The sequence below is a fragment of the Protomyctophum bolini genome (genome assembly GCF_963924005.1).
Source record: "Protomyctophum bolini genome assembly, chromosome: 7".
NCBI lineage: Eukaryota > Metazoa > Chordata > Actinopteri > Myctophiformes > Myctophidae > Protomyctophum > Protomyctophum bolini.
Genome location: NC_137868.1, coordinates 26176212 through 26198977, shown reverse-complemented (window position 1 = coordinate 26198977; position 22766 = coordinate 26176212). Strand labels below are relative to the sequence as shown.

At 41.7% G+C, this 22766-nt stretch overlaps 2 protein-coding genes across 2 annotated transcripts; both read right to left on the bottom strand.

Annotated features, from left to right (window-relative positions):
• Positions 1-1552: 1552 nt before the first annotated feature.
• tmem245 (transmembrane protein 245) lies at positions 1553-17508 on the bottom strand. Its single transcript, XM_080768801.1, has 17 exons — positions 16888-17508; positions 14426-14543; positions 13709-13804; positions 13145-13243; positions 12152-12367; positions 11558-11727; positions 7990-8094; positions 7090-7172; positions 6840-6930; positions 6621-6719; positions 6352-6483; positions 6138-6260; positions 5272-5417; positions 5025-5125; positions 4718-4892; positions 3768-3962; positions 1553-3409 (listed from the first exon to the last, which is right to left on the bottom strand). Exons 1-17 carry the CDS (start codon positions 17491-17493, stop codon positions 3364-3366), a joined length of 2601 nt encoding a protein of 866 aa, XP_080624927.1. The 5' UTR covers positions 17494-17508; the 3' UTR covers positions 1553-3363.
• Positions 17509-19227: 1719 nt separating this feature from the next.
• frrs1l (ferric-chelate reductase 1-like) lies at positions 19228-22424 on the bottom strand (the record flags this gene model as incomplete). The annotated part of the gene is made up of 5 exons (XM_080768267.1): positions 19228-19400; positions 19552-19798; positions 20778-20916; positions 21653-21737; positions 22232-22424. The coding sequence occupies 5 exons, from the start codon at positions 22422-22424 to the stop codon at positions 19228-19230; spliced, it is 837 nt and encodes a 278-aa protein (XP_080624393.1).
• Positions 22425-22766: the final 342 nt, after the last annotated feature.

The following is a 22766-nucleotide window of genomic DNA, read 5'->3' as shown; positions in this document are numbered from 1 at the left end:
CCCACGGTCCAAAATGATGAGAAACGAGGCTAACTTTTTTTTTTCAAAATTTCAAAAAACATGGGCTATAACCCATCGTTTTTGTCATTTTGTCATTTTTTTCAAATCCTCAAAAATGATGAAAAATGGCGCGCTATAGTATGCCGTACGATATGGGCTATAGCCCATGGTCCAAAATGATGAGAAACGAAGCTAACTTTTTTTTTCAAAATTTCAAAAACATGGGCTATAACCCATCGTTTTTGTCATTTTGTCATTTTTTTCAAATCCTCAAAAATGATGAAAAACGGCGCGCTATAGTATGCCGTACGAGATGGGCTATAGCCCATGGTCCAAAATGATGAGAAATGAGGCTAACTTTTTTTTTCAAAATTTCAAAAAACATGGGCTATAACCCATCGTTTTTGTCATTTCGTCATTTTTTTTAAATCCTCAAAAATGATGAAAAACGGCGCGCTATAGTATGCCGTACGATATGGGCTATAGCCCATGGTCCAAAATGATGAGAAACGAGGCTAACTTTTTTTTTCCAAAATTTCAAAAAACATGGGCTATAACCCATCGTTTTTGTCATTTCGTCATTTTTTTCAAATCCTCAAAAATGATGAAAAATGGCGCGCTATAGTATGCCGTACGATATGGGCTATAGCCCATGGTCCAAAATGATGAGAAACGAGGCTAACTTTTTTTTTCAAAATTTCAAAAAACATGGGCTATAACCCATCGTTTTTGTCATTTCGTCATTTTTTTCAAATCCTCAAAAATGATGAAAAACGGCGTGCTATAGTATGCCGTACTTGCGCAAGAAAAACTTGCAAGAAAAACTTGCACAAGAAAAACTTGCAAGAAAAACTTGCAAGAAAAACTTGCAAGAAAAACTTGCAAGAAAAACTTGCGAAAAACTTGCGAAAAACTTGCAAGAAAAACTTGCAAGAAAAACTTGCAAGAAAAACTTGCGAATAACTTGCGAAAAACTTGCGAAAAACTTGCGAAAAACTTCCATTCATTCCAAGATGTAGCATTCTGCCGTGAACCTGGTTACAGTGAGTTTTAGCAGTCATAAATACCAGAAATGTTCCATTATTAGCATTATTTACATCACAAATATAATTTGCTTTAAGAAGAATCACATAAAATGTCAGCAATCTGAATTATGTTCATTAAAATCATTACTGTATATTATACATTAGGACCCAAAAGTCTCAAATAACGTATGTCGATAGTATTACCATGTTCAATTCACTTAAGCCTGATTTAAACTTCGGCAGAACTGGATCCAAAGATCCAGATCTTCAAAAACTGCCCTTATGTGTTCCAAGTGTGATTGTATCATTCAGCAGTGCTGAATGATAAATCACACTTGGAACACCATATAAGTGTGCTGAATCAGAACACCTGGGTAAGAACCGTTTTGGATGTTAGAATGGTTGATAAATCTGCAGAGATTTAGTTTAAGATAACTAAATTTAAGGTAACAATAGTCTCTGGCTACATCCTTCAGCCTGGTGGAGACAATTAAGTACACAGCAATGAAGACACCTTACAACTCAACTGTAATTCAAATGATGCTTATTCATTAGTGCACTTTCAGTAAAAAACAAACAGCAATGGTACGTCACAAAGATTACATTACTGGTAACAGTTGCTAAACCACAGGTTTAGTCCAATTCAACCCAGAACATATTACGGTCCTCCCACCTTCAGGCGGCTAACGCAGTAGCCATGTATGATATAAATGATGTGCATTACACAGATGACTCATCTGTAAGGGTTGACTATTAAAGCTTTGAATTATGTAAGCTACTTTATATTCTCTCCTTGTGGAAAAAGTGCTTCTACTGTACTTTAGTGGGCTCTGTTTGTCTCAGGTGAGTAGAAAACACAAATTGTAGTTTATTTTATGACACCAAGTTAAAAAAAAAAAAAAAAAAAAAAAAAAAATTGTGCATAATCTCACCTGTATCACCGAAGAGCACCCATCTATAAGAGCCACTGACTGATCCCTGCAGCCCTTCTTTTTTTTCCTATTTTTAAACCAAGTAAAGTGTGTATCTGTTTTACTCATGTAATTAAGAAATGTGTGCAGGCAGCACGTTGGAAACAAATAAATAGATACTTAAATTAATTTCTCAACATACCTACAGAACACTGGGTAACAGAAGTGAAATGGAAGCAGGTTGGCCTCTCTAACCACACACGTGTTTTGAGTAGGTCTTTTGACAAAGTACTCACAGCACCTAAACAATGACTGTGCTATTAAGTAAAAAAATCATGTACTCATTAGTGAAACTAAACAATAGTCATAATTTAACAGTACCGATATGAAAAGAGAAACAACAGTAGTGAGGACTGGGAGGCTGAGTGTTACAGTACATGCTGTACGAGCCATGAACTTACACAGCAAGTTCAAAGACATCAACACATTAAAATGTGATATCTTTTGTTTAAAACAAAAAGTATTCTGTTAACCCATTAAAACCGCAAAAGTATGTGTCATTTTAGATTTTTGCGTTGGCTATTCCAAAATAGAGCTTGTACATCTGCTATTTTTGAACATTTTTCAAAAATCTTTAAAGTGTGAGAGCTACTGATTTAGAAGGCATTTGTAGAATCGCCCTCAGGTCTTAATGGGTTAAAACATCCCTATATAAAAAAGCTCTATAATCTGATCCTGTAATCATTCTAATCTATAGTGTTAGTTCCGTAACAGGGGTCTTCAATATTATATTGTTCAATTATTTTCACTTCTAATTTCATTTTTTTTCTCTCTCTCAGATTAAATTGGTATTCCAATCAGAAAACGTATTTTCTGTTTAGTAAAGAGTTGGAGACGGCTGTTACTGAACAAAATACTCTATGGCTGCGATTCACCTGGGAATATAGAGCTATTGAACACTTAACAAAAATCACTAAATATCACCTTTAAGATTCATGAGAAATCAAGCATTATGTTCAAAACACGCTTCATAAAACGTACTCGCACACAAAAACATTCTTTTCATCTTTCTACATGGCAACCTGCACTACAATGTCAACTAGAGCCTCCAACAGGAGGGAGGTAGGGCGTACAGACAGTGCATAGCCATGCAGTGCACTTCTGAAATAATAGGGATTTTAGAGATTTTAATAAAATCATTTGGGTTACCACATACCACCGTATGATGGGCGATGATAAAATGTTGTCATTTTTAATTTAGTTGTGTTGATTTAGAACACCAACAGAGATGCTGAGACTGAGAAATGATGCAGTTAGCATACATTACACTGTGCCAACCCTGTAGAGCGGGGCGGCATGGGGAAGGTCAGTGTAATCAGCCAATAGAAAGCTTGGGGATGTTCCATAGAGATGAGATGCACACCCTCTCATTCTCTATCGTGCTTTAACGTAGTAGGAGTGTCTACAAAGGACCTGAAAGTGACAAACAAGATAACATTAAGGTCAGGGTGAGATGATTATTTCAATATTTCCTTAATATGTGAAGCCATATTTATTTACTGTATACTTCAACTACTACTACTCCTTTGTCCTCTAGCATGACAGTGTTACGGTGGGATTGGTGACCTGCCGAAATATGCGACCATTTTGTGGACTTCACATAACGTCAATGTTTGAACATAAATCACTGATGTTTGTTTAGTCCAAAGCAGGTCACCAATTTCACCTTAACACAGCCACGCTGGAAGACATAGGGCGGAGGGAGGCGAGGAGGCATAAAATCATTGGGATCTGGCTAATGTGTTGAGCATACATGCAATTTAGTATTTACCTGACGGGGTGGTGAGGCCAGGAGGTCTGTACAGGAGTGGCCACGGCAGAGTTGGGGCTCATCAGCATGGCGCTGTAGATGTTGGCCGCTACCACCAGGATGCAGAGGAGGATGGGGCCTATGATGGCTCCCTCCAGACCCAGATAGTAGGCTCCACCTGCCACTGCCAGGCCTGTCAGGTAGGGGTGGCCACCCCTGAGTGAGGGAAACAAACTTAAACTTATAAAACTTAAAAGCAGGCACAAAATATACATGTTCACTTTTGTGGTAGTCTGACACATGTTCCAATTTCAGTATTAGTTTGCTCCCAATCTTTTGCCCTCTGGTGGCTGGCGGGAGGTGTTACACACACACACAGACCGTTTTGGCCATCTTCTATAGTTAGTGCTCACTTCGTTCGCAATGAATATAGCATCCGAGCTCCAAGTTCACAACAAATTGTGATGCATTGTGAGCTTGTAGATCTGCTATTTTCAGTGAGTGTAAATTAACCACATGGCAGATAAAGAACTCACAATATGTTGTAACACAACACGTGAGCTTGTAAATCTGCTATTTTCGCCAAACATTTAGTGTACAGAAGGAGGGGGGGCTACTATAGAGTCCTGGGGACTCTGCTTACACAGTAGAACAGTTAGTAGATCTACAGCATGCCTGCTGTAGACCGTTGTAAGGTCTACAGTAAGCTTACTGTAGACCGTTGTAAGGTCTACAGCTGTCCATGTTTAACATATTCATAGTTTATAAGCAGCCACTGAAGGGTTATAAGGGTTTGCGCACAGGTCATTTGAACTGTCTATAAACAATTACGGTTACAAACATTCAAATGAATAAATTGTTAAACTGCTTCTGCACAAGGCTGCAGCACCGATTTATTTCCCAATACCCACCCATGGTGGATACCACACACCTCTGACATGTCATTGTTGTGCACGCACACCCACACATACCCGGAGATGTCCGAGTAGATGGCTGTGTCTACAAAATAGGTTGGCAGAAGATGGCAGACAAGCAGCAGCAGAGCCTTGACCCCCTGTCCCTGAGCCAACCACAGATCACACATGGCAGGCACCGCTGCCCAGTACGTCCCTAGGAACGGGACGGCACCCAGGATGGCAGCCAACGCTACAGAGACACAACGAGACTGTTAGAAATGTCGCTGCTGGATCTCGCCAAAAACGGCATCATCTAAGCGAAGCCTGATGTATACTTGAACTACGTCATACGACGTAGTTCAATTAAGCATTACACACTCACCAGATGGGATGAAGACAATGTTGATGCCAAAGATGGTGTGTGTCAGCCACGTGTAGAGTCCATAAAAGCAAGCCATTTTCAGAGAGGCGTCAAACACCCCTCTTGAGATACAACACAAACACAAAATATCAAAAATTACAATCTAAAACTTATATCTTTAGGGACTTTAATGTACAACATTTTGTGTGTGTGTGTGTGTGTGTGTGTGTGTGTGTGTGTGTGTGTGTGTGTGTGTGTGTGCGCATACCGGATGGCCTCCTCTACAGACATGCCTATGATAGTGGAGGAGGGTCCAGGCTGAGACAGGGGTGTCAGGCTTATCACCCAGTTGACAGGTTTGTAGTAGTCCCCGCTGGAGCTCAGCAGATAGAACAATGTGGTCAGGAAGATAACCTAAATACATACATGCATAAAGTACATACATACATACATGCATATATGTCAAACATAAACTCCACTGTAACTGTAAGTAAGCCAATACAATTGTTATACCCATCAAAGATGTATCACTTGTATCCATGCATTGTACATTCAATCCAGAGCAGGTTTGGCACATGATTCCACATTAACATTTGTCCTCTTTTATGCATTCAGATGGCCAATCTGTTGATCAAGAGGCTGCTTTGTAACAGTTCTGTCTTCAGTGTCAAAGACAGCTGGACAGACATCTGGGATCAACGCTGATACTCTCTGTCTAGCCCACACCAATGTCACTCTTAATGACAAAAAATTATAATAATATTGTAGTTATCTTTTTGCCTATAATGCCATGCCAAAAATAGGGACACCCGGGTTCAAGTGTTTAAAGGACGCTGATGGAGTCGTTTCATGTTTGGTGTCGCCACGTGATCCATCACCATTAAAACTTGGTGTCATAAAAACATACAAACCATGTATGATAGCCACATAACGTTACCTGGTCTGACAGCATAATTATGTCAGTATATGTCTACTTAGGCATTCAAATAATGTATCGTTTCTGTGTTTTCTTATCTACCATGTTTTGGAGATGACATTGAAGGAACCAAAATGTGATACTTAAAGTCCTTTAAGTTTAAACACATCATGTCCTCAATGAAACAACCACTATAATGTTATGAGGATGTTCTTTACCACACTCAGGACAAAGTTGAGCAGGGCTGTGCCGCTGTGGAACAGGATGGTAAGAAGCGTGGTCGTCGTAGTGATGAGCAGGCCAACGTTCCGACTCATTAATACCCACAGAGACTCCAGGATCTATTAAGCAAAAGAACGCACAGATGGCATACACAAAAAACCCAGCAGCATGCATCAAACGGTACATGTTTTTAAACACACAGTCACTTACAGAAAGCAGGGTCTCAATGTTTTCCTGCGCAAAGGAGGCGATGTCCTGCCAGTCCAGGATGTCACCAAGCCAGCTGTTCTGTCTGTTGAGTGACAACTTCTGACCTCGGTGGCGCCCAGAATTAGTCACATTCTGTAATATGCACATCACACAGAGAGATTATGCATAATTATGAGTGATGATGTTTTGGGGGTTTTTATTTTATTTTAGCAGGGACTAATTTGCAACCCAGTCCCTTAGGTGAAGGGAAGCCCCTTACAGTATGTTACCTTGACAAACCAGGAATGGTACAATCTGTCCCAAAGATCGAGAACCTGCTTCTCGATAACTGCAGTGTGGTTCGCCTTGTCTCCTAGCATCTTATGTAACTGCACGCACAAAGAAATAGAATGAATATATCCAATCCATTAAGATCGATTAACTCCCAACGTTCCATGACAGAGAGACAAGAGACAATTATCAGAGTAGGCGCGATGCTCAGCACTCACCTTGAACGTTATCCATTCTCTGCCATGTTGATAGACGTTAGTAGCAGCCGAGTTCAAAGCCTTCTGGACCACACGTGCCTCTGGGAGCCAACTGGAGCGAGGAGCAGACATGGGGGGGGAGATATGGGGTGGATGGGTAAAAATAAACTTGGATGAGATCGATTTGCAATTCCAAACTAGTCCGAGCCAACGATTAAGAAATCATGCTGTGTGATCTCTGAAAACGTATCTTCCAGTCAGAGTGTCATACTTGGCCCACTCAGGATGGTTGGACACGGTCTCATTGATGAGGTTACTGGTGACTTCGATCATATGAACGCTTTCATGGTGAACCTGGGAGTCAAAGACAGAGACCTAAAGTTACTTTCATGGTGAACCTGGGAGTCAAAGACAGTGACCTAAAGTTACTTTCATGGTGAACCTGGGAGTCAAAGACAGTGACCTAAAGTTACTTTCATGGTGAACCTGGGAGTCAAAGACAGAGACCTAAAGTTACTTTCATGGTGAACCTGGGAGTCAAAGACAGAGACCTAAAGTTACTTTCATGGTGAACCTGGGAGTCAAAGACAGAGACCTAAAGTTACTTTCATGGTGAACCTGGGAGTCAAAGACAGTGACCTAAAGTTACTTTCATGGTGAACCTGGGAGTCAAAGACAGAGACCTAAAGTTACTTTCATGGTGAACCTGGGAGTCAAAGACAGTGACCTAAAGTTACTTTCATGGTGAACCTGGGAGTCAAAGACAGAGACCTAAAGTTACTTTCATGGTGAACCTGGGAGTCAAAGAGAGAGACCTAAAGTTACTTTCATGGTGAACCTGGGAGTCAAAGACAGTGACCTAAAGTTACTTTCATGGTGAACCTGGGAGTCAAAGACAGAGACCTAAAGTTACTTTCATGGTGAACCTGGGAGTCAAAGACAGTGACCTAAAGTTACTTTCATGGTGAACCTGGGAGTCAAAGACAGAGACCTAAAGTTACTTTCATGGTGAACCTGGGAGTCAAAGACAGATACCTAAAGTTACTTTCATGGTGAACCTGGGAGTCAAAGACAGTGACCTAAAGTCACTCTGTTGGACAGAGGAAGTTAGTGCTGAACCACAGTGTGTCAGAGACATTAAATATGGCAACTTTAAAGGGACAATCTTCACCATAGCAGTGAGCAGCAGAGCCATGAGCAGTGTCCCTGTGACCAGGAGGAAGATGATGAAGATGCTGATGAGTTTGTCCAGGGATCGCTCCAACCACACAATCATCTGTTCAGACAGACAGAGAAAACAAAGATAGGGAGAAAGAGAGGTGGAGAAAAGGAAAATGGAAGACACAGAAAGTCAGCATCATTCAAAATAGGTTTGGGTATACATTGGCTGGACGCAGTCATGGAGAAACCTATATCCTTCCATTCTGAGGGGGCCGTCTCCATTTTGGATCTAAACTGCAGCCTACAACTGCCACGTTGAGGACAATAAAAGTAGACTATTCAATGGACCGAAAGCCATAATAGTCACACACACACACACACACACACACACACACACACACACACACACACACACACACACACACACACACACACACACACAGAATAGTGTTATAGCAGTTATGTCCCCTTGCCTGTCACCTTTCCACACTCAGGTGTGCCAATTTGTCCCACCGCAACATGCTGCGATTACACAGTACAGGTTTCTCAATGCCACAAGCCTGCAAGCCAGCAGCTGACTCTTAACATATTCACTGATTAGGGTGTGTTCACACTGTTATGAAAAAAAAAACACACTGCCACCTTTAGCTGAAAATTGATTAAAATAAAAAAGGAAGGGTGGGGACATTTTGTTCCCATAACATAGCTCACATAATTTAGAAGCCATCAGCTTGGACTAGCGGCTCTGCATTCATGGGTACTAGTTTTGGCTTTTAGTTCAAGCAGAGGAGGGTGGTGGCGGTACCACAGCTGACGGCAGTACGGGCATACATATCACAACCATGTGTCTGAATGTGAAGACTTGTTGCAGAGGGTTGAGCCAGCAGTCTCAAGACAACACTTTGTCGTGGTTGGCCACCTGATTAAAAATCAGCCCATATCATACATACAGTATGTGCATTTCTCAAAAAGTCAACTGATCAGCACCTTTTAAAGGCATTTTGTGCTATGTGGTCTCCTTTTGGTAATTCTAATAGTTATGGAAAGCCTTCTCTCCCTTTTTTATTTTTTTAAGGTAGACAGTATGAACATGCCCTTAGTCTAAACTGTTTATGTACGGTATGTATGTTTATATGTACACTGTACAGTGTGTGTGTGTGTGTGTGTGTGTGTGTGTGTGTGTGTGTGTGTGTGTTAAATCCAGTTATTAGTTAATGAGGTCAATTACTTGTTAGTAGATACTTCTTGGGTAGAAGTCTGTATGCTATTGGTTTTACACAAGGCTGATTTTACATGACAGTCAGTAAGAAAGTTACTGTATACACACTTAACGTCTAAAAACAAGATTATCTCATTAATTTAATACAGAGTAGGGCTGCAACTAAGATTGTCTTTTTGGTGATTATTTAACTTTGATAAATTGAAGTAGTAATACATTTGCATAATCATTTAAAAGAATGTATACAGTGTATATCAACACATTTTTTATACTGATGTTTTTACTTTGACTAAATCGTCTTATTAACCACTTAAACCCTATTTTATACTGTTACATAATTTTTATAAATCAACTAGACTGATTCATTCGATTAACTGTTGCACCCCTACTGCAGTATTTACATAACTCCAAAATATATTCTATAGCTGCCTGTGTTAGCCGAGTATCTTTGAAAACACTTCCAAATGGGATTCTTGAACCTACGACATGAATAATAATACTTACCTGCCAACAAAAGGAGTTGATTTTGACAAGGTCACAGTCATAAGTATAGATCATTAGATTAATTATCACCAGTCTCAACACTCACATCAATGCTTTAGATCCTAGGAAGTCTTCTAGCATCAGACCAAGACAGTGTTTCCCCTTGCAGTACAGTACATCTGCCTAAAGCAGTACAGTACATCTGCCTAAATCAACCTCATCAGGCTATGTAGCCAGAAAGAGAGCTTTTAGTTACTTTGCACATATCAAGAGAACAGACAAAGCTGAACCATTCAATTATCGATTGAACTGTGCTCTCAAAACTCTTCTCTTCCAATCAATACCTCTGAGTTAGTCCGTTAGTCAGGGGAAACACTGACTGAGCGCCCCCCCCCTCTTTCTCTCTTGCCCACTCCATTACCCCCAGATACACATCTCCACATGCAAATCAAACACACTCTAAAGCCAGCTCGCCATTAGGATCACAGCAGTGAAGATATGGAAGGGGTTCAGGAGCCAATGAGCTCCCCCTGCCGTAGCTTCAGATCAAGAGCAGCAGAAAGCAGGGAAGCAGGGCAGCAGTGGAATCAGTGAAGGGATTAACGCAGAGAGACAGACTGGATGTTTAAAAGATGAACACTGAGTCAGGATGGATGGATGATGACAGTGGATGGACGAGCATCAGTCCAAGTTACTAAAAGTGCTCCCAGTTACTGTACACATACACAGACACACACAGCTATTTTTTTCTCTCATACACGCTCTTATGCACTTCCACTAGAGCCCGACCGATGCCAGATTTCTTGGTCCAATGCCGATTTCAGAGAGCCCTAGCCCACCGAATACCAATGTTTTGAAAGATATCTTTAAAATAACATTTGAACATTTTCACCTATTATGCCCAAAATACGGATGCTAGGTTGAAAGTTGTTAAAAATCAGGACTCATCGGATGCATAATTGCCGATACCGATGTTATCTAAAAAGCCAAATAATGGTCGATATACTGTATCGGCCAGACCAATATCGGTCTGGCTCTAACTTCTGCACGCGTTGCTTTCTTCTTATTCTTTCACTCACACGTAGGTCTCTCTCAGCAACCCATTCCACCCCAGATCATTACCTGCTTGTTAAGCCAATGCCAGAGCTTGGGGGAAGGAGACAAAGAGACATTGGGCATTGTTATTGGAAAGATTCTGTGCAACAATCACCACATGTACCCGAGCAACTACAAGAACATGGCCGATGCTTGGGTACAGTGCAGGCAATAAGGGAATCAGGAGGAGGTGGGAAGGGCAGTGGCTGTTTCTAGAATGGGGAATGGGAGTATGGATCCGATATACAGTTGTAATAACTGTGTGTTGTGATAACAGTTCAGAAGAGGTGACTAGGGCAGGTCACACCAAGAAGACAACAAATACAAAATAATTTAACCCATTAAGACCGGAGGGTGACTCTAAATCAGTAATTCTCACACTTTCAAGATCTTTCAAAAAATGTTCAAAAATAGCCGATGTACAAGCTGTTTTTGAATAGCCGACGCAAAATTATAAAATGACACAGATGCTTTCTCGGTTTTAATGGGTTAAACTTCTAAAGTATTAACCCATAAGGAACTTCTTCAGCTAAATGACCTGTGATGCAGTGTGATTTATGTGCAATTAAGTGCGTAATATATTCTCTCTTCGATACACCCCTAACTGGGATCTCACCGGCAGTGTTCGCTGTAGAGCAGACAGGCTTTGACGGTCATCAGGGACAGTGAAGGACGTTGTTTATGATGCATGTTCTGTATGTGTCAATGGAGGAGACAGAGTGTGTATTATGTGTGTTGATGAGGAAGTTTCAAACCAGGAAGAGGAAGCCAGAGGCGTTACCTTGGTATCAATTCGGAGCATAAACAGAGCAAGGCCTTTGATTGGTCCGGGCATAAGCGCTTCCTGTCGCTCACGTCCAAACTCCTCCAGACCAGCCCACCACGAGTGAAGTGTCCGCTCAGCAAAGCTCTTCAGACCAAAGTGGACCACCAGCTTCTTTATCATCCACACTAAGACACATTAGACAGTCAATTAATGCTACGTACATTACTCTTTAGTGTGATCAACCATCTCGCAGCTAGGCTACAGATGTAAACTTTTATATTTGGCAGCGTGGGGTACAAGGAGGGGCATTCAAATGGCCGGGGTCTCAAAAAGGTACTGATTTTTGTACTACAAATTGGAGGACACGTGGTTTCCCTTATCCATGATTGATGTCTGCTGTGTCTGACAAGTATGTTAACTATATTATGTAACATTGTTCTGGCATCTAGGCAGTTTGTAACTGAACGTTTACTTATTGTATGACTGCACTGGCAGTGTTTATGTCCTTCAATGTGTTCTTGTACTTCTGTTTATGTGGACATACAGTACATATTTGCTGTGTGTGTGTGTGTGTGTGTGTGTGTGTGTGTGTGTGTGTGTGTGTGTTACCAGCCACAGGGATAGGCAGTAGCTGTAGGATCCACAGGTTAAGCCAGACCTGAACTAGTACAATGGCCCAGACCAGCAGGACGAAATAGATGTCACTGGCCTTGCTAGGGCTCTTCTCCTTTTGGAAGAGGCCGCCCAGCGTTGGTCGGGAGCCCCTGCGGAAGCCTGGGGCGGTGGGGAACGAACCAGGGCCCACGGTGTCCACAGGCTCTTTGCCTGGAAAGAATGTCAGTAATTTATTACTTGCGCAAGCAGAGCGCGCAAGTAATAGTTTCGCCCGGGACTCGTATGCACCGTCCCAGCCAACCCGCCACTTTTGATGCGTATGCACCATCCCAGCAAATTGTGCCTGATTTGCTGGGACCAGATTACATGGTGTGTATATGTATAACTAGCTCTCAATGATGACGTAAGAAATATGTGGATTAAAGGACCCAATGCCAGAGTGTAATTGGTTTTCGATGGTGACGTAATGACGATATGTTTTAGTGTTGGGAGGATTAAAGGTAATGCTCCTGTGTATACATGCATGTAATCTGGCACCTCTGCCGTATCAGGCACAATTTGCTGGGACGGTGCATACGCATCAAAAGTGGCGGGTTGGCTGGGACGGTGCGTAGGTGCAAAGTAACCACAGTATACCGCTAATCAACTTACAAATTACATAAACATACATAGTATATGTATAACTAGCTCTCAATGATGACATAAGAAATATGTGGATTAAAGGACCCAATGCCAGAGTGTAATTGGTTTTCGATGGTGACGTAATGACAATATGTTTTTTACACCTAATAATTATAAATTTCAAACGTTCCTTCACAGAGATACTGAGATTTGACAGCTTATAGCGGTCGAAAGTACTTGCGCACTAGTTGGCCATTCATGGCCTACTAGTGTGCAACAAGCAAGTATGCACTCGACAGAATGCAGTTCTAGTTTTACTAATGTTTGCTAAAAAATTAAGACAGGAGGGTAAATGTATCGTCTCACATTTAGGCGAGGCTTCTGATTTCAGGCGCATTTTGCTGCAGGAGATCGCCATGTAGATGGTGCTGGCAGCAAATGACAATACCTGTCCTGACAACTCTCCTAGAGAGAAAGAGCGTGAGGAGAGGAAGGATTAAACAAAGTAGTGGATATACAGAGCTCCAGGCATCAATGGCAGTTCGTGTTGGTGATGGTGTTACGAACCACGGTATGACTGTGTGTAGAATCACCATGGGTAGGCCTTCATCGTTTTTGTACTACTGCGTTAAACACTTTCAAACTAGCATTATTTTGGGCATGTCATTGCCCATTTGTCATTGAACAAATAACAATGTATAATTCTACAAGTCTTCCTCCTGGACCCAGTTCAGATATATAGGGGCTTGAATGGCAGACCAACCCAAGCTGTCATGAATAAAGTGATCCTTATTATTTTGGGATCTTCCTCTTCATGTTGCTGTACAGATGGAGAGTATAGAGTTCATATGTGCCTATATGGATATAGCAGCATGCACATGTGCACAGAAGCACGTGTGTTGTAAGTATGCCTCTGTGTCACAATCTCACCTTTCCCAGGAACAGGCGGTTTCTCTTGGTAGCCCACAATGAGGAGCGCGACCACAACCACAAATATCGGCACTCTCCACGAGCCAGTGAGGGACACTAAACACAGTGAGTACATGTGTCAGTTCAAGCACCTTTTATTTTTTTCTTCTCAGTTTTTACTTCTCCTGTGATTTGTCATACACAGCAGAGCCAAACCAGTCCCATCTAAATTCCAGTGAGGTCTCAAACACATTTCACATTTCAGGCTTTAAGGTTAAAAGGTTGGCACTACTCAGTGCATCACATGCACCTAAAAATACTGACCAGCTCATCTGGCGCTAGAATTCAGAAATAGAATGTGTGTGTGTGTGTGTGTGTGTGTGTGTGTGTGTGTGTGTGTGTGTGTGTGTGTGTGTGTGTGTGTGTGTGTGTGTGTGTGTGTGTGTGTGTGTGTGTGTGTGTGTGTGTGTGCATGCGTGCACCCAGCTCAGTGGACTTCTGGTCCTTTGGACAGTGTGCTTTATCATAAGTATAGTTTGTTTGGGGTTTGATATACCATAACTTTCCAACTTGCATTACATTTGGCTGGCTTCATTCACAATGTAAGCTTGCAGAGACAAGTTTGTCAAGACTCTCCCAAAGTTAAAACTGCATTAAAGATGAATTCCTTGACTCTGTCCTACTAGCCTGTCTCAACAGGCTTCCTAAGCCTCGTCTCCTTCTTGTCCTCCTCCTCACCCAGGAAGAACAGCAAGATACCCCAGACAGGAACCGACACGGCCCTCAGGTAGCGCTCTGTACTGGGGCCCCACTTAAAGGCTACTGCCAACACGTAGCCCATTACCACAGTACACACCTGGAGAGAGGGAAAGAGAAAGAAGCATGGTGGAGATGAGAGTGATAAATGGATAAAATGGGAGATAGGATATTGCTAGAGCGGCTGATAAAACGTCTGCTCAGCGCTCTATCATTCAAAGCCTAATGAATATTTACTACCCGGCGTACCCGCTGTCTATCACATATTAAGCACAATAGCTTCATTGAAACAATTTGGTATGGAAGCCATGTAATGTGATGCCCCTGTCAGCTATCAATTCACCACCATGAGCTGGCTCTGCTTCACACAAAGAACTTTCCATTAGGGCTGCACAATATATCATTTCAGCATCAACAACATCTCGGTGTATGCATGTTGTGCAATAGTAACATGCAAAGGATGCAATGTGGCTGACAAATTATTGAGCCAGTGTGTCTCCAGGTTGGCATTTGTTATGACTACTGTGGAAGAAAAACAGCATAGACCATATGATAGTGGTAGATAACATAATTTACTCTGCTAACTGGTCTGATTTAATCAGTTCTTGGTTGTTGAGTCAACCAGAGCAACTGCTTTATTTCTGCATCTAAAATCACCCTAATTATTGCAAGAGTGGAATAATTTAGAGCTATTGAAGTGTAAATGTATCTGGTGAAATTACGTAAGTTCTATTCTATTATTGCAATACATATTGCAAAAAAATAAAAAAGAAAGAAAGAAACATAAATAATAATAACTAGAACTGCACTCTGCCGAGTGCATACTTGCTTGTTGCACACTAGTAGGCCATAAATTGCCTACTAGTGCGCAAGCAGAGCGCACAAGTACTTTCGACCGCTACAAACCGCTGCAAACTGTCAAATCTCAGTTTCTGCCTCTATGTATATGTCATTTGTAAGTTGATTAGCGGTATACTGTGGTTACTTTGCGCCCTATGCACCGTCCCAGCCTTTCCGATGCGTATGCACCGTCCCAGCAATGACTAATGACTAGACATACGTATACATATACATATACATTATACTATATATAGAGTATGTAGTTGTAATTTGATTAGCAGTATACTGTGGTTACTTGGTTCCAAAAAGTGACAGCCGTTTTTTCAACCGTTTTCATGTGTATGCAAATCTGTGCCTGGTTTGCTGGGACCAGATACCTTAAGAGCTGGGACCAGAGTACATGGTGTGTATATGTATGACTAGCTCTCAGTGATGACGTAATGTGGTATCTGGTCCCAGCAAAACAGGCACAGATTAGCATACACATAAAAATGGTTGAAAAAAAACTGGCTGTCACTTTGAAGAGACCAAGCGAAATTATTACTTGCGCGCTCTAGTAATAATAATAATAATAATGCTTCAACTAAGCTATTTATAGAGATTATGTGGCCAGTGGATAGACCAGTAGATAGATTTAATATCTGTGTCTCAGACACAAAGAGAACCCTGGTACATTTCAGCATAACATGCTATTGATAACTAAATTGCTGGAAATAAGATCAACTGATGGATGAGGTAAAGGTAACAGGATAAGTGTCGTTTACCACAAGTCTATCTGAAATGAGGTCAACTAAATCAATCAAAAGATATCTTGTTCCACAGGGTTTGTACATGTGGCTCACTGCACACTGTGCACAGCAGAATTCGGCATGTTAATTTAACTTTAGTCTATAAAATGGACTTTTATATTTGGGCACTCTCAAGAGTTACATTGGTAGTCAATGTTAAATAAATTTGGAAGTCTACTATGAGTTTTAATACTGCTTGATGATTTCAACCCAATGTGTAGGCTGACCCCAGGACAGGGTACAGACACAGAGTGACACAACTTTGTTGTTACAACAATGTTTATTACAATGTTCCCTGGCTGACTTAATGTATTTAAAATACAATACACAACAACATATTTGCATATAGTAGCCTACCTAATATCAGCTAGGATATTGATATAAAGTTATTATTTCCATTGCAGTCCTGTAGAATTGGCATGTAATTATGTAACACATGTAAGCTACTCCCCATGGCACATGACAAAACATAATGCATTCTGATATTTGACTCCGCAGCCAATTTTCCAATGTTATAAAATTAGTCATATATTTTGCTTTAATTTTACCCCTCTACCTTTAATTGACCTGGTCCCTGAGTGTACAGAATGGAACCAAATGTACACTTCACAATCCTAAAAAGTTACATGAACATGAGGATTTGTGTACTAGGTCTACTTCACTCACCCACCCAGGGGGTCCCCTCAGTTAATGATTGATACTGCTGACACGGAAAAGTAGGGTATGTGTATGTCCGTAATTCCGAGAACTCAATGTTCATAACTCTCCAGACTCAGAGTTGTGAACATTGACAGTGTGTGCTTGCCTTCCACTCACCCACACGGAATGAAAGCAGTCCAGGGCGGTTCCGATGACCATGCAGATGTACTCCAGGACCACCTGCATGCCAATGACGCTCCAGAACAGGTAGAGAAAGTAGATTATTGGGGCTCCCGCCCCGATCACCAGCAACACCGTGAGCCTCTCCAACACCAGCTTCCCCAACGCCTCCATCACATGGTTCACACACCACACGGGGATCAGCAGCGTCCCCACGACGATCGGCGTCCCGGTGTCCTGCAGGCCACTGAGCCACGAGCGACCGAGTCGGGCCAGGGAGTACTTGAACGGATGGAGGAAAGTACCGCACAACACCGCCCAGAGCAGCGGCCGGAGGAAGGCCTCCAGGATGAAGTAAACTAGTACTGTGGCTCCGCAACAGATAGCCACGAAGATCATAGCCCCCGTGTTGTAGAAGGCCTGCTTGATGTTTTTGTCGAATTTGAGGGACGACGGCTGGGTGAATAGTTGGTTCACCATGTCTACGGCCGGTTGGACGCTCTCGGAGAAGGAGACGAAGTGCGCCCGGGCAGTTAGAGGGCTCTCCGGGGGGGAGACAGGTGCTGTCTCTGGCCCCGAGTCCTCCTCGTCTGCCATCTTCATCCAAGTCGGAGTCGTTCCGCCCTCCTCCTTTCCCAATTCCTACCACACGAGGCAGCAAAACAGCAAAACAAATGACGTAGTTCTGGTGCGGGGAAGGCTGGGTAACGTAGTCTAATTCGTTTTACTCTCTTAGCCTACATATTACATAATGTAGTAATTAATTGAGTTAATAAAGCTCATAATTCACATTGTCTTGTGGCCGTTTTCATCTAATTGTATTTGGTAACTACCTAAGCATCTGTGGCTGAAGCCACAGTTTACTGGAAACAAAATGTATTGATAACATGTGTATTGATTACAAACACAGTCATATGGTATAACACTTCTTTAATTGGGAAGCATTGCAATATGGAACAGTAGCCTATAGTACATTTAGAAACTTTAAATAAGGATGCTTAGCCTACTAAATTGATAGGCTACAACATTAAACCCATGGGAAGAACTTTATCAATATGGAAATATGTCATCCACACAATCCGAGAGTTCAGAGTGTTATTGCTTCAGTAAGACTCACCAAACACTTCACAGCTATTGTTCTAGCTCTCTCTCCCCCCTCATCTCTCTCTATCTCAAACACACACACACACACACACAAACACACACACACACGCACGCACGCACGCACGCACGCGCGCGCGCACGCACACACACACACACACACACACACAGAGAGAGAGAGAGTAATGATAAACTATAATTAACTAACATCCCCTATGCTATAGGTGTCAAACATACAGAAAAGGTGAAGGTGTGTTAAAGGCTTAAATACTCTATTACAGTAAATACCTTTCTCTTTTCGAGCATGTCCTCTGGACTATACTTTATGGTTTGCCAGGCCAGGACAGAGCTTTTACTTAACTCCCCTTATCTGTTGCCATGATGATGAAATGTCCTTTGTTATCTATTAGTCAATTCCCGCTCTGTCCCATGATGATTCTTATGAGTTAATCATTGACTCATGTAGTGCACGCGCAGGTTCCAGAGTATAGCATGTAAATGTAAATAATCTTTACCTAAAACATAATGCCACTATCTTATTGTACCGTGTATGTGAATGCACTGCAGATCTATACCAAACCTTAAAGATGGAGTACCATGCTTTTTTCCCACCCGGCTAAAACATGATCATCAGGTATTATTATTATATAATATAAGGAGGAAGAAAAAGTGTACAGTATTTGTTAAAATTATGTTTTTTATGTGGACATGCCCACCAGACCATTAAGTATGCCTGGTTTGCCTGGTGGGTGGTGATCCACCTGAACTGAAGCTACACCCACAGCTGTTGTCGCATGATAAAGGGGGAGGGGTTAGGGGAGGGGATGAAATTCTGATGTCACTATATCACAGTTTTTTTCATTGGCACGTTTGACTGTCAAGGTTTCATCAGCCTCCAGGAAGAAACCCTAAATTCAAATGGAAGACATCATTGCACATAACAACCACACCAAGGGGTCTAATGAAGTACTGTCACCTCATAAACACATGACAAACTTGAAAAATACATTGGCACTCCATCTTTAATATATATATTAAATATTATATATTAATATAATCCATATATTTATTGTTTTGTTTATGTCGTCTAGTCTCCTGTGCAAATTGTATACTCGATGGAGGCTGTGTGATTAGTTATACATGGAAAATACTCTTATTGCTGGTTTCTCTCTGATTTCTCTCCTCTCATCTTTTCTCTTCTCCTTTTTTCTCTTCTCTTTATCCTCCTGTGATGGGTTAGGGTGTTCCCATCAGCAGGTAGAAGGTGAGCGCTACAATGAGGAGCAGGCAGAATGGAGAGTTGAAGGTCTGGTAGGCTGTGGAGGGCATGAAGATGTCCTCGTACTTATAAATACTGATCATGTGGTCACTGACAGGGGGAGCGTCAATGTCATGCCTTGTGATGGAACCTGTTGGCAAAGGTAAGATGACATACTGTAAGATGAGAGCAAAAATGAAAATAAATAGCGTACATTTATATAAAGTGAACAGCATTTTGGGTCCATTTTTACACCAAGCTAAATTCTCTACTGGAGATTTTGCTGTGTGGAGGAAACACACCTTGTATAGCAGGTCCCCAGGCAAACAGGTAGTACCATGATAGGTGCAAGTCCACAAGTGTCTCCTCTCTAGGGACATATAATGGTCGTTTGAAGCGGCAGGTCACCCGGTTATTCTCAAAAACGCCCTCCTCGTCCCGGGCTGGGTTCCTCTTTATCTCTTTGGCCCACTGGCCCACATTGTAGAAGTGATGGATCCTCACACGGCCATTATCATCATGTACACAGCCCATGACATCATCACCTCCCTGAGGAAGAGAGTGGAATTACATTCACGTGATAAAAAATAAAAATGTAAACATATTTTAATGAGAAAAATACATCACATTTAAGACATCAGGATCCGATTCAGAATTACTTTGTTGGCAAAGTACAGTAGACAATGCATACAAATTGACAAGAATTAAAAAAGGTTAAAAACATTCAGATGGAAGGTAAAGTAATATATAAATAGGCTATATCCAAAAATACCAAATGAGATGGTCAAGTTTATATTTGTTCTCTTTAGTCCATCAAGAAGGAAAAGCACAATATTGCTGAAAGTTAGCATTATCTTCAGTGGCTTTATACCATGCGAGTTTTACTTTATTTTGTTTTGTATTTGAAAGCTGTTTGTTATCTTACACATTTGAGTATGTATAATTTGGGACAGCATTTATATCTGTCATCATTTTCAACATATATTATGTCAAATGTGTTGATAAATTAATAGTATTCACTATATTAATGTTTTCCATGACAAAATAGGCACATGCTATATAGATGCTATATAATTATGCTATATATATATATATATATATATATATATTTATAATATATATCATCCCTGAAGAAGGTATTTCGGTGCCGAAACGTTGGTTTAATAAAGGTTTGTTGCATCGTGAGTATGAGCTGTGCGACCTCTCTTTCTTTTTTCACATGCTATATAGAAACATATTTTAACCACTTAAACCTATACTTGGTTGCCCGGAGTCCCCCAGGGGTCTGTACTCTGTACTTGGACCCTCCTCCTCCCTTTTCCCATCTACACCAAATCTCTTTGTTGAAAAAGCAGATCTATACAAGATTACAATGTGTTTTCTATGAATGTTCCAATTATCACATTCCCAGAATAGGGATGTTAGGGTTCATGTGGATAAGTGTGCAACATTTGTATGCTGTCAAAGATAAATAAACAATGACGATTTAATTGTGTGGTAAGTCTCATGATGTAGAATAGATGCTCACCATCTTCTTGTCAGAGGAGAACCCTACAGCCACCCATCCATCTGTGTCTGCACTCAGCTCGTACTCCACATCTGTCCCAATGCGACGGTAACTCAGAAAGTAGTCACATGACTCAGCATCACATCCTGGCTTCCCGTACCTGGACATAATACACAACATGAGCACTTATAAAACGTATTATACCCACAAAGGTTGACCACCTATAACTGCAATGTCAAACCAATATAACAGGAAGTGTGGGCACCATTTTTGGGGAAGACTGGGCACTAGAGAAGAGTGGGCACCAGGAATTAAGAGTTGGCACTTTGGATGAGAAAAGTGGGCAGTGGCACTAGAGGTGCCTATAGTCTTCCACTAGACCGCCTAAACCTAACCTTAACCTCCCAGAACTATTGCTAAACTTAACCTCAAACTAATATAAAATTTGACTAAACATATTTTGGGTGGGGGAAAGAAATCATATAAATGTAGTTGCATTCCAGCAATACGCATGCCAGACAGGTGCAAAATGCGTTATATGAACGCAAAGACCCATTTTGGTGCCCAGATTTCTCCTTGTGCCCACTCTTTTGAGGTCTGGTGCCCACTCTGTTTTGGTGCCCGCATTTCCCTAGTACCAAGAATGTTTTGATTCCTACTCTTCCTGTTACCAAGCTTATTTAAATGAATAGGATTCCACAGCATGATGCCTTTAACTGCCCAGAGTAGATACTCGAATGAGCCTGTATTCTGCTGGAGCGCTCTCTCTCTCTCTCTCTCTCTCTCTCTCTCTCTCTCTCTCTCTCTCTCCAGCTGGACAAGAGCCCTGTCTTACTTAGGAAGCAGAGGGGAGCAGGTTATAAGAGAATGAGAGACAGAGGGCATATTTTGCTAACCTGATGCAGCCCTTAGTTACTCCACAGTCGACGACTTTGATCTTGGCAAAGGGATCCACCGGTGGGGCTGTAGGGAAGGGATAGCCTGCAAAAGGTAGAAACGGGAGTCTAGTAGATTGCATACAAACACACTTGAATGTATTGAGGCAATCAACAACAGTTTGCTCAGACAGTGTGTGTGTGTGTGTGTGTGTGTGTGTGTGTGTGTGTGTGTGTGTGTGTGTGTGTGCGCGCGCGCGTGTGCGCGTGCGTGTGAATGAGCGAAAGCCGATAAACAAAAGTGGGGGAGGTCATTCGTCATCTGCTAGCAGGGAGCTGGCCTGGGTGCTGAAACCTTGGGGTTGGTGTTTTTGGTTATGATGAATGTGCAGAATATAACAAATACATCAGTAAATACAACATAGATCGGTATATTTTATACTGCAGTTCAGCATCAGCACAGATCTTGCAATAACATATCGGCTACTGCATCTTGAAATTAAATCTTAATGAGAATAGCCTACTTCTTGACAACGCTCAAATCGTCACATATATAGGCCTACTGTTACAACTAGACACTTCATTGAATACGATTCTTACCATCATCTGACAGATATCTAGATTCAAGGAACTCGGAGGCGAATGTGCTGTATGAATCCTTATGCGGTTCCTTGTGTCCAGGTTCGCCGTGGCCTCCGTGCCGGAGAGCACCCTCATCGGTAGGGCTTGGCACGACCCCCCACCACCAGATGGTACTCAGTGCCGATAGATGGACAAGCTTTAAGGAATTCATGGCCCAATAATACAACTAAAATGCCTAAAATAACGATAAATCCGACAACATCCTCATAGACTGCGTGTCAGTGTTGGTGTCTTCATAGACATCCATCGCACCGTCGAATCATCTTCGCATCGTTATTGCTTTTGCTGTTTTTTCCGGCGAATGCAGCGTTTGTTGACCATAATATGACCACGTCCACGATGATTAGATGGATCCAAAACTCAATTAGCCAGATCTACCTATAATCTTACATTTACTTTGGCAAAACATAATCCTCGTGGGCTAGATCCCTACTAATCTGAGGATACGAATTGCATCCAGAATTAATGGTTTCGTCCTGAATGAACGGTCTCA

Excerpts from the sequence above, each read along its gene's own strand:
- tmem245 (XM_080768801.1), bottom strand. The coding sequence starts at position 17,493 with ATGAAGATGGCAGACGAGGAGGACTCGGGGCCAGAGACAGCACCTGTC. Across the intron at positions 14,544-16,887 it reads ACTGCTTTCATTCCGTGTGG|GTGTGTACTGTGGTAATGGG; the intron begins GTGAGTGGAAGG and ends CCCTCTCTCCAG. Across the intron at positions 13,805-14,425 it reads TATCTTGCTGTTCTTCCTGG|TGTCCCTCACTGGCTCGTGG; the intron begins GTGAGGAGGAGG and ends CACTGTGTTTAG.